A 12,795-nucleotide genomic window follows, 5' to 3' on the forward strand; every position below is an offset into this window, starting at 1 on the left:
TTCTGATTGCTGTTTGTAAATAATTTGCTATTTTATTACTGCTCAATGCCATCAGATCTTGACTTGTTTCTTGTTAATTTTTTGTTCCCCATTATCAGCGTGTTGGATCAATATTTCCATATGCAATGCAATGTACGGTTATATACTGTCAATAATGGCATTTAGCTTACCAAATATCTATTGATCACTGGACATGCACATTCACATTAAATACACTGGATATTATTATTCATTCACTCCAGTTGTATCCCTGGTACAAAGCTGATGATTAATGGAGTCACCCGCAATTTACAGCGTTGTAGGTGAGATGAGAATCAGGCCATCATACATATCACTTATAACAAACAAAAAACAAGTTTATTCGTCCACAGAAAATATATGAAAATTAATGAGTCTGGAAAAAAAAAAATCTAACTTTTACCTAAAGGTTAAATATTTGGAAAAACAAAAGTTTGTTTTTCAAATAAAAAAAAGCTGCGAGACTGAACTGATTTAGATTTTACATCACAAGTGTTCAGGAAACTTCTTCAAAGTTTGACATTTGTCTGACATTTTAGTGGTGTGTACAGCAGGTTAGACAGAGTCTCATCACAGGACTCCTAACTCACAAATATTATATTCCTGATGGGAAAAACAGACATATCCTAGGGGACGATGGGGGTGAGGGAGGGGAACAGCTTCATTATTAATTGCTGAAGTTACCATGGAAGAATAGGGTTTTATACAAACACATTTTTAAGAATAAAGTTTTACACCTGCATGATACCACAGGTTATTATGGAGAAATCAATTAAATAGTGCATCAAACCAAATGTATTGTTTAACAACCTGATATGCTTTACACCACATGTCTTCTCTCACTCGCCCTTTGCATTCTGCAAGTAACTTACCAAGTACATCAGTTTTTCATCTCCATGTGTAAGTGAAAGGATGCAAGAGAAAACAATCTTACTATCCTTAACACCTTATTGTTTCCTACATTAAAAACAATTGGACAGCTACTCCCACCCCTAAGTGGCAGGGTGAATTTGCTTTTTTTAATAAGTTCCCACTAGTTCCTCCCTGCCTACTCCTTTCAGTAGTGAGCTGGTTGATTTAGATATGTGATACATAGCTGACCACATGCTCAGCTACAACAAATGACTGAAGTCTCCATTTACAGTGCATTGGCTTTGCTGTCAGCACTGCAACACAAACCAGTGAGAAGCAACACTTATATTTAGGAGTGAGCAGCACCATCAGTCCACAGTTATCCTTCTACACCAGGGGTAGGTAACCTATGGCACGCATGCCAAAGGCGGCACGCAAGCTGATTTTCAGTGGCACTCACACTGCCCGGGTCCCGGCCACCGATCCGTGGGCTCTGCATTTTAATTTAATTTTAAATGAAGCTTCTTAAACATTTTTAAAACCTTATTTACTTTACATACAACAATAGTTCAGTTATATATTATAGACTTATAGAAAGAGATCTTCTAAAAACGTTAAAATGTATTACTGGCACGCGAAACCTTAAATTAGAGTGAATAAATGAAGGCTCGGCACACTGCTTCTGAAAGGTTGCCAACCCCTGTTCTACACTACCAGTGGGCTGTTTCTTGCCACACTGGTTTCAGTCTAGTTCCACCTGCAATGGGAAACATGCAGCCTTCGAGGCATGCCAGCTACCCTGCGCCTCAGGCATCAGCAATTCACTAGCATTCAAGCTAATACTCTGTGCTTCATTTTATTCTAGGATTACACATTTGCAATTTACAAAATATATATTTATATGCTAGGTTATATACATGTAAACTGAAAATAAAATAGTAGCGTAAGTTGTTTTCAGTGAAAACAATCTCAGTGCTCCATCTTTAAAGATTTGGTCATTTTAAATGTAATACATTTACAACTACTTGAGCAGTTCAATAGCAGTAATCCAATCAACTATTGTATGCAGAAAGTAACAAAAGTGTCCCGATAGTGTAAAACAATCCTATTTGCAATGACACACTGGTGAAATTTTTGATACTGCCCTCCAATGCACAATTTTCAAATCAGATACTGAACACTCACTCACCAAAGCAGACTTCCCAACGCCTCCTGAACCCAGGACCACTAGCTTGTACTCACGCATGATGTGGTCTGTTCAAATACAGGCAATCTGAAAAACAAGGGGGAAAGCATGGAACTAGGAGCAATGTTTGCAAGCACCACCTCAGAAACATTACGTGTTTTCCCAAAGAACCGCTGTCATAGCACGTTTATTTGTAGAATAGACTATTTTGTATAGCTAAATACAAAAATCTCTTCAGCAGCAGCAAAAAGATTTTTATTTTAAATCTGGGTACCCAAGCAAATGTGTACTTTGATGGCTGTAATTTACTGTACTCAGTGTAGCAACCTTCAAATTCAAAAAAATAAATTAAAAACCCACGTTTTCACCAGGATGCTGGTAGATGTACAAAGTCTTTTTATTGTTTCTGTTCAATATTATAATACAGGCTGGGATTTACCTTTATTTGTTTTACAGACTTTCAATTATTCACCTATTTCGGGGAACTTGTGAGGAGTCTGACTCTGGAATTCCTTTCTTCCCTTGGGACACCAAAACTTAGACCTGTTAACTTTCTGGGAATACTACAAAGTTAGTCTTTTCTTTCAGGTGTTTGGGAAGAGAGAGAGTCAAATGTGGAGTTATTATGGTGGTATGTTTTGTTGTAATGATAAAAGGGCATTTGATATGTATCCATCCATGAAGGGGAAACAATTCTTCCCTAAAAATCTAGCTGCACAAAATATTACTACTTGCTTATGGTACCTTTCCTTCACCCTTCCAACATTTAATTGCATAAAACTACAAGCAATTAAACAAGAAAATTGAACCAGTGAAATATGACCTCCTGAGGTCCCTTCCAACCCTGATATTCTATTCTATAAGCACCAGAGTTTACTTCACCCACCCACCCGCAACAGGGAATGATTTAGGAGGTCAGTATTTTCTTTCTGAAAAAGGTCAGGCCTAACTTACTGCTGCCAAGTTAGAAACCTCTCTGCTCTTCCAAGCAACGCCTGTGCCTTTTTATGGAAATCTCTCAACTCTCTATGCAGCACAAGAAAATTTCTCATTCTCATCAAGATGCCCTGACAAATAAGGAGAATGACAAAGCCAGCAATAAACATTTTACACTATGTTTACATTATAAGCCAGGCTTGGCTGCCCCATCAACAGAGCCCAAGCAAACAATGACCTCACCAGCTAATTATCTGTTCATTCTTCTCCCAGTAAAATAGCACTTTCTTCCCAAGTAAGGATTCAGAAATATGAATGCTATGAAACTGGACAGGTTTAGTTTCTCAAAGGGATTTCAGACTAACTTTGCCACATGATTTATAGGCCTCTCTAGGTATAATCTTATGATTTGTTGTAAAAATAAAGATTTATTCCCTGTAGCAGGATATAAAAATAAACCAACTTGCTCACTGGAATTAACAGTACACAGTGGGCATGGACTGTGTTCCCAGCTCTGCCACTGATTCACTCTGTGACCATGGGCAGGTCATTTATAACCTGTCTGTGCCTCAGTTTATACGTCCATAAAATTAAGGTGAAGGTTGTAACACACAAATTCTTGACAAGAAAGTTGCTCTATGAATGCAGAGTACTACTGATGGGAAACTTCTCCTGAACTCCAAAGATGCCCTGTAGCTAAATTACTTGGAGTTTATGTTCTTGAACAAGATGAAGAATCCATAAGTACATCCCCATTTGTTTTAAGTTCAAAACTGACATAGTAGAAGACAGAGACAAATCTAAAGGCATTACCTAAAATTAGCAGGCTGGATGATACAGAAACAGGTCTGATATGTTTCAATTAGAGGATCAAACAGTCCCTCACTATAAAAAACACCAACAGCAGCCTTGATGGAAACATGCAAGATTTTGGAAGTGTGCATGCAAAATTGTACATGCACTATTGAACACATCTAGCTCGCTCAAACAATAATCTGCATGTGCAGGTTAGACACTGCATGCACAAACCAAAATACGTACAAAGGTGTGAACAGATTATAGTATCTGCATGTTTGAAAATTAGCCTATTATGTTTACTAGCTATGAACAGTAGGGATGGACTGGATTGTCACTTTAGGATAAGCCTTTGGTTTAGAAGGTTACATTTATAACATTTTGCCCTACGATAACTGGGTGGCAGGATTGTGACAGAGAAGTCAATCAGACCCTGGTGTACTGCTAAGAGGCTTAGCTTCCTCCTACAGTGCAATATGTCTGCCTACTGCAGTCCTGCTCCTTAAATAATCCATTTTAACCCTTGTTATAACACGCTTGACCTGTGATCCAATGTTGGGGTAACACACACACAAAAAATTGATCTTGCCTAACAATCTCTGTGTTTTATTTATTTCTCGCTTTTAAGCTACTAAAATTTACAATGGTTCTACCTTCCTCACAACCTTATACCTGATCTAGCAAAGCATGCAGGGTGTGTGTGTGTGTGTGTGTGTGTGTGTGTGTGTGTGTGTGTGTGTGTGTGTGTGTGTGTGTGTGTGTGTGTGTGTGTGTGTGTGTGTGTGTGTGTGTGTGTGTGGTGTAATGGCGGTGGAAGAGGTTTTCTGGATCAAGGCCTTAAGGCTCAGAGTTTTAACAGCTCAGAGTACTGTAATGAGCTCATCACTGAAGTTAATGTTCGTCTAAAGCTATATTAATTTAACAAAATATATCCTAATAGATTAGTACAGTGCCACAGAAAATTAAACTACACTTGTGGAAATAAATACAAGTAATTTTAGCAATGCGATACTATAGGGTTTTTTGTTTATACGTTCATTTACTCATTAATTTGAAACATTTGATTATCTGCAATGGGGTTCCCAGTCAGTGTTAGCTAGAAGTTTCTACCACACGATGTCAGTGGAGAAAATTATGCTCCATTATTTACTGCAAGTATCATCTCTGAAGTCCTGTCTTCTGAGACCAAAAACCCACAAAGGAATGAACCACAAACATTTTTAGGTCAGATTGATTTATACAGAAGGCTACATCTTATGGCCATTAATGTATCAATGCCCTTTATAACTAAAATAATAAAACTAAAGTCTTGGTCACTATTTTAAGGAGCCAATGCAGTAACAACCTATAGGAATTCTTTGCAGAAGTAAGATTATTTGAAAATTAGCATTTTGAATGAGACCTAGCTCTCACTGTGGGATCTGAGTAATGCTCAAACAACACTAAATTTATCTTCACAACGCGTTTGTGAAGTAGGGAAGTATTATCCCCATTTCATAGATGCAGATATTGAATCAGAGAGATTATGTGACTTGCCTAAGGTCACACAGGTCTATGGCAGAGCTAGTTACTGAACCCAGTTTGCTCGAGTCCCAGACCAATGCCTTAACCATAGACCAGGGGTAGGCAACCTATGGCACACATGCCGAAGGCGGCACGCGGGCTGATTTTCAGTGGCACTCACACTGCCCGTCCTGGCCACCAGTCCGAGGGGCTCTGCATTTTAATTTAATTTTAAATGAAGCTTCTTAAACATTTTAAAAACCTATTTACTTTACATACAACAATAGTTTAATTATATATTACAGACTTATAGAAAGAGACCTTCTAAAAACATTAAAATGTATTACTGGCACGCGAAACCTTAAATTAGAGTGAATAAATGAAGACTCGGCACACCACTTCTGAAAGGTTGCCGACCCCTGCCATAGACTATCCATCCATGCTCATGTGGTAATGGATGCATAATACAAATCAGAAATCAGAGAGAAGAGACCTGTTAGGTCAAATCCCATCTACTCCTCTGGTCACTTCCTTTTAATTAAACAAAGATACATAATTCATGAATGCTGGACACAAATCAGAATCTCCAGCTGTCACATCAGTTCTAGTATGTGGCTAGTGTGTTTAACAATCGATGCATCTGTAGCCACACAAAAGAGTAAAATACTTTGCAAATAACTCTGCTCACTGGGCCCTATGGATAAAGCACTCTAGCTCTCTGCAGGGTTATCCCAGCAGCTCTTATTGAAAAAATAGCTGCAGCTGATTCTCTTGAATACGAGAGTGTCTAATGAGTCATTGTGCTCACTGGTGCACAGGACAGGGAGTCAACACTCCAGTGTTCTACTCCCAGCTCTGCCACGGAATCACTGACACACCTCAGGCAAGTCACTTCCCCTCTCTGCGCTTTAGTCTGCTCTGTACAATGAGGCTTCTTCCTAAAGCACTTGGGGATGTATGGAAGAAAGGCACTTTGAACGTGCTAAGTGCTATTCGTTAGTAGAAGCCTTACGCCATGTTGTGTGGCCTCACTGGCCTGAGGCTCTACCTCTTAATTCACATAAGACTCTGCTAAACCTAGGCCAAACCAAATCCATCTCCGCAGGTGGGACTCCACCTCCTGCTTTGGGCAGGAACTCTGTCCCAAGGCCAGTTTACCATAGCAGTCAGAATGGTCATCTACTCATCTCTCTAGGTATCCTTACGCCCCCTTTGCTGTGGTATCAGATCACTTGAACTCCCTTTTTTCCCCTCCTTGTTAAAAGCAGGTTTAATACCCTCTGTGCCTCATCTGATCTTTAATGGCCTAAAGTGAATAGTCCTCATAATTCTGTATATAATTGCGTAACTCTAACTAAACAGGAGATATTTGGTTTGGGAGGAATAGCTCAGTGGTTTGAGCATTGGCCTGCTAAACCCAGGGTTGTGAGTTCAATCCTTGAGGGGGCCACTTGGGGATCTGGGGCAAAATCAGTACTTGGTCCTGCTAGTGAAGGCAGGGGGCTGGACTCGATGACCTTTCAAGGTCCCTTCCAGTTCTAGGAGATGGGAATATCTCCATTAATTATTATTATTATATTAGCATTTTGGAAATAGTGTCAGCGGACTTGGTAACATGGAGGAAGGGAAAGGAAAGGAAAGCAAAGCAAAGCAAACCAGGAGTTGAGAGCAACAAAGTCTGATCTTAACTATTAGATCCTACAAAGACAAGTCCTTTTTTTTGGTGGTGGTGGTGGAGAGCAAGGGAGGAGTGAACACTAAGGCAGGTTGAGTTCTATGGCACAAAAATCACAAGAGCATCCTAAGTTATTAATGAGCCAGAGCACAGCAGCAACACAAAGAACACACTGAGAATACAGAAAATCACTGACAACGTTAGATGCAAGCACTTTTCAAAGGGAGAGCAGTACGTCCTCACTGGACTGGCAAGTTAAAGTTTGTACAACCCAGAGACTGACAAAATACCTGACCTTGTCCTCTCTACCTTGTTAAACAACAAGTCATTGGGGAGACCTTCTTACGTTCAGTTCAGTGCCCTATCCATTGGACCACAATACCTCTTCTTATGACCCAAACTTGACACAGACAGAGGTTGTTTTGTTTTAAATCAGTACGCCATTTTTGAGAATAAAGATACATCCAAGTTTTCTTTGCAAATTCATTTACATGATTTTGCACCTACCACCATTTTGATTTGAGCCTCATTTTCCAAAGCTGCAAAATACAAACAATACTAAGGCCAGGCCTACACTACAGACCTATATTGGTATAACCACGTCACTCACTGACCTAAATCCTTACTCACCTACCTGTGGCTGTGAACATCTTAAGTCCTGTAGCTCCGATCTTGCCTATGTTCAGTATCACTGTCCTCCCCAACCACCCAGATTTTACAGCTGAGGAACCTGAGTCAGAGTTTGAGATCAAAATTAACTTGAGGGGAGGGATAGCTCAGTGGTTTGAGCATTGGCCTGCTAAACCCAGGGTTGTGAGTTCAATCCTTGCGGGGGCCACTTAGGGATCTGGGGCAAAATCAGTACTTGGTCCTGCTAGTGAAGGCAGGGGGCTGGACTCGATGACCTTTCTAGGAGATAGGATATCTCCATTAATTTATTTATTTAACTTTGGGTGCCCATCCTTACACAACTTGGGGCTGTTTCTCTAGTGCTGATGAGCACCTGCCACTTCCACAGACTTCCACTTTGTAAAAACTGTGAAACTAAAAGCAAGCTGTGCAGGATTCCCCCAGTATGGCAACTAAATATCTAAAACCAGATGAACAATATTTATACCCTGAAGTTAGCCAGCAATATGTTTTTTTGGCTTAAGTTGTGACAACGGTTTATTTACATAAGTTCTTCCACTTGAAAACTTCCCTGAGTAGCAACATTTGCTTCCTTTTTTCAAAACCATCATGTTGGACTGAAAAAAGAAGGGGGATTTTGTTAATTAACTGTGGGCAATATCAAGAGCAAGATCTATTCTTAGGATTTAAAAGGGAATGGCTTTTAAGGGAAGTATAAAAGCAGCTTGTTGTATCCAGCCTACCCTTTCCTTTCCGTAACACCACACTCTAGTCCCTCCCATTCAAAAGCACGGTAATCAAGTTAAGGCTTAGATTAAGCCATGAATTCTTTCACTTCTTTTTTATAGTCAAAAACACATGTGGGAAAGTTACAGATAGGGATATTACCAGAATTCTCACTTTTCTACAGTATTTTCCAGTTACTTTTTTGGGGGGATGCAACAGGAAATCAAGATCTTGACCTCTTGTGATTAATCTAGGTACTTATACAGCCCATTACATGGATTAATTATCCATGGCACGTTTGTAAGATATTAATATCTGTTTATACAGCACCAACAGAGTGCGAGGGGCTTTTCATGCAGGCATTATTACTATGCAATATCCTGGCCAATTTTTCATTTGGATAATTTCATTGTATCTAAATTCCCCTTAGGTTTCAGTTAGACACAGTATCATTCATTTCCACCCTTAACTTTCGGTAGTGGTACTACGTGCTGTTAAGCAGTGACTACACTTCAGTGGGGTATGCAGCCATTCCTCTGGATGAAAAGTACTTCTTCCAGCTCAGTGATGAAGCACATTTGCTATGCAGTTTAAGAAATCTTGTATTGCTGCTGTTTATGGTGTGGATAAATAGAAGTTTTCAGTCCCCAGGGCTTTCCATCGGGCACCTAGCACAAGCACTAATTTCATTTAAAAACAAAGAACAGAAAAATATAGAAGAACTACAAGTCCTCTCTGGGGAACTGAGTAATAAGCGCTTATTTGATAGACATCCAGTTGAAAGGGCCAAGAAAGCCAGTTGGCAATCACAATAAGCACTCTTAAGTTACAAGACATATGTAGTAGACAGCATTTTGACCAGCATATGTTTGGTATTATATTAGTCAAATAAGCCAGGATACAAATTGAATTAGAACTGCCCCACACACATGCAGAAAAAGTTACCTATTTAAAATAGATACTCAAGGTGCAAAGGGCTGGTTTCTGATAGTCAGCTCTTGGAGTAAGCAGCAACCCCAAATTACAGACTCTCTCAGAAGAGCAACTTTAAAGAATAGCAGTTATAAATCCACTAGGTCTGGATTTTATCTGTAGCAATGGACAAACCTCATGGTTGTGTAACCCACACACCGCCTGGGTGCGGTGTTCTGTCCCATCTAGTGGCACCAAGACCACTTTTAGAGAGAGAGATAAAATGAATCTGCTCTACAGCCTTTGCTAACAGCGTGTTGGCTTTTAGCTCATGCAGTAGAAGTTCATGCATTAAGCTCCAGAGGTCCCTGGTTAGATCCCGCCCGCCAACAATGGCGGTCTGTTGACGTTACAGTCGCGCCACTGAAAATTTGGCATTGCAAGATTAATCTCCCCTAGCATGTTACAGTTTTTCACTTGCCCCATGTCTTGACCCAACAATCAAAATGTAGCTGTTTGAAACAAGGATTTTTAACACACCAGGGCAAGACTAGGCAATGAAAAGGACCTGTTTCTAGAACCAGAATTAAAATACCCTCTTATTTTCTTCTACTATTACTGTCACAAATGACAACTTCCTCAAAAGCAAAAGGAACTGGGACATCTGATTATTTATGCCAGCATCCACAATGAGTGAGGTACTTTGCAGACACTCAAGAAGGGAGGGTCCATGCCCTGTGGAAGTCACAGTCTAAAGACAAATTAGGAGAAGGGGAACAAGTGTTATTTTAATACAAGTTAATTAGATGCACTATAGACAGCCTGGCAGAAGCGGATCTAGTAGGGTGCAAAAAACTAAACAAAAATCACACCACAGCAGCAAATCTCAGAGCCTGGGCAACTGATTCAGGCTCACTGGGCTCATACTCTGGAGCTATAAATAGCAGTGAAAACATTTCCACTCCCACTGAAGCCTAGGCTCTGAGACCCACCTCGTCACTGGGGGTCATAGCCTGGGCTCCAGCCCAAGCAGGAACATCTCCATGGCTATTCTTGGTCCTATAGCGCAAGCTTGAGTCAGATGACCTGGGCTCTGAGATTTGATGCTGTGGGAGGCTTTTCTGCAGTGTGGACATAAAGCCCCAGTTTAACAGAGTACTTGAGCCTATGTTTAGGTCCATCCTATTCAGCAAAGCACTTGAACATATGCTTTCATTCCAATACTTTAGCATGTGCTTACGTGCTTTGCCAAATGAGGGCCTAAATAAGCAAAGCATTAGGCGTCATGCACAAGGAGTTGGGAAAGGCATGCATAAGGGCCATGTGGGAGAAAAGACACGGGGTAGGCGTCCACAGATATTAAGTTTCAGAGTAACAGCCGTGTTAGTCTGTATCCGCAAAAAGAAGAACAGGAGTACTTGTGGCACCTTAGAGACTAACAAATTTATTAGAGCATAAGCTTTCGTGGACTACAGCCCACTTCTTCGGATGCATATGCATCCGAAGAAGTGGGCTGTAGTCCACGAAAGCTTATGCTCTAATAAATTTGTTAGTCTCTAAGGTGCCACAAGTACTCCTATTCTTCTTTTCGCGGATATTAAATACCCACAGCTGGCCCGGATCAGCTCACTTGGGCTTGCAGGGCTCAGGCTGTGGGGCTGTAATACGGCTGTGTAGATGTTTGGTTTCAGGCTCCAGCCCGAGCCCAAATATCTACTCAGCAATTTTTAGCTCTGTGGCCTGAGCTCGAGTCAGCTGACTCAGGCCAGCCATGGCCATGCCTCGGGTCTTTTATTCCAGCATATATGTACCCAAAGAGCACTGCAGGAGCTTATGACAAAAACACAATAAAACCTTTTTAGCAAAAATGCAGCAAAAAGGTTGATGAGATATGATCCCATTGAAGTAAAAGGACGGGACACCTGCTGACTAGGTAAGTGAATATGCATATAGGCCTCTTTGTCTATTTTAAATCTATTTCTCCAAGCACTGTGTATCTTTGGGGCAAAATAAGTAATTCTTTGTTCTGAGAAAGTGCTTCTGTGTATCACTGCAAACATGCTCTCAAAGGATCCCAGTGAGGGTCCAACTATTGAATTAATTATTATTGAATTATCATCAGGCCTGTATGTTTGGCCAATTGTTAACTCAGCATGAAAGCAGAATGAAAACTGTTTGTCGTATTTATTGGGATCCCAAATGACACCATTTTTCAGCAAGACAGCAGATGCCAGAAGTTGCCCAGAATGCCTGTTTAATTACACAATCTCTTCACACAGTTCGCGCGCTGTGAAAGACACTATCAGAAGAGGACAATTTTATGTATTGCTCAAGTCAAGCCAAGTGGCATTCCAGGTTTAAGAATTGTGTCATTTACCAAGATAAGGATTTAATGCATTTGTTGCAAGTACAGAAACAAACATGCATGTTTGAATGGAAAAGGCTGATCAAAGGCTGGGACATACTATTAAAGGCTCAATCCTACGAAGGGGTGACCCAGAGCAATGACAGCATGCAACACTTAACACTCTACAACCACTAATTAATCCTCGTATCAACCCTGTGAAGTAAAGTAATACTGATTTTATACTGCGTAAAAACTGAGGCACAAAGAAGTAACTAGCCCATAGCCACAGAGGAAGAGCAATGGACTGGGAGCCAGGAAATCCAGTCCCTCACATCATGTTCCTTCAGACAGGAAATATTGCACTAAAGGGCTCAGTCGCATTTTCACACACTTCTGTGCTATGTAAAACCAGCTAATGTGCTTGTGCACAGACATGAAGACAGGTTTTACACAAGACTTAGGTACATACATGTACTGTAGCACTATATAAGCAGATCAAAAAAATTAAGACGTGTCAGACAGCCTCTATTTTCAAAAGCATTTCCTTGCAGCCATTAAGAGGATTTAAATAATTCTGACTTTATATAAATACAAAGATAGTCTTTGGGAAGCCCTTCTGGAACTGACAGCTGGTCCAACCCCTTTTTCTACTCCCTCAAAAAACTCTAGCCACTCTCCAGGAAATTCCTAACCTGCGCCCGGTGGAAAAATAAGCAAACCCACCACTGAACAGATGTTGAGTGTAAGAATTTCACACTAACCTGAAATGTGACACAAGCTCTTTCAAACATAACTGTTTGAGCACAATTTTATATGTTTGAAGAAGGCGGCTTACGTTTGGTTGGTTCCCCCTTCCTCCAGCAACTGCTGACGGAGCCACAAGTAACATTAGGTGTGTGTGTGTTGCTTGGTGTGTGGAGGCCTAGGCAGAAGTGTGGTTTGATGATTTTGCATATCCTGGTGAAACGTGCAGCATGACTGAAGACGTGCCCCCATTTAAGCAAGACAGTGACAAAGGCCTTTTTTTTTTTAAAAAAAAAAAAGCATAGCAAGTATCCACATTGCTGATTGCCCCTTAAAGAATATAGAGCTGCCTTCACAAGTGCATGGCTCGCAACGTTGTGAATGAAGATAGAAGTAAAAACACACCTCCAACTTTCTGTAACTGCAGGAAACACACAGAGGGTTGTTTTTTTTTTTTTTTTTTTTTTAAAC

General features: G+C 40.5%; 1 protein-coding gene across 4 annotated transcripts in view; it reads right to left on the reverse strand.

Moving 5' to 3' along the window:
• Window positions 1-12,795, reverse strand: part of RAP1A (RAP1A, member of RAS oncogene family) — a 71,970-nt gene that overhangs the window by 21,592 nt on the left and 37,583 nt on the right. For all 4 annotated transcript variants that reach the window (XM_054025782.1, XM_054025780.1, XM_054025781.1 and 1 more), the window contains one exon: window positions 2,060-2,143. In XM_054025782.1, the coding sequence (XP_053881757.1) occupies window positions 2,060-2,116 (57 nt within the window). In that variant the 5' untranslated portion in view covers window positions 2,117-2,143. The remainder of the gene's footprint in view (window positions 1-2,059; window positions 2,144-12,795) is intronic.

This window comes from Malaclemys terrapin, chromosome 4, assembly GCF_027887155.1.
Source record: "Malaclemys terrapin pileata isolate rMalTer1 chromosome 4, rMalTer1.hap1, whole genome shotgun sequence".
Taxonomy (NCBI): Eukaryota; Metazoa; Chordata; order Testudines; family Emydidae; genus Malaclemys; species Malaclemys terrapin.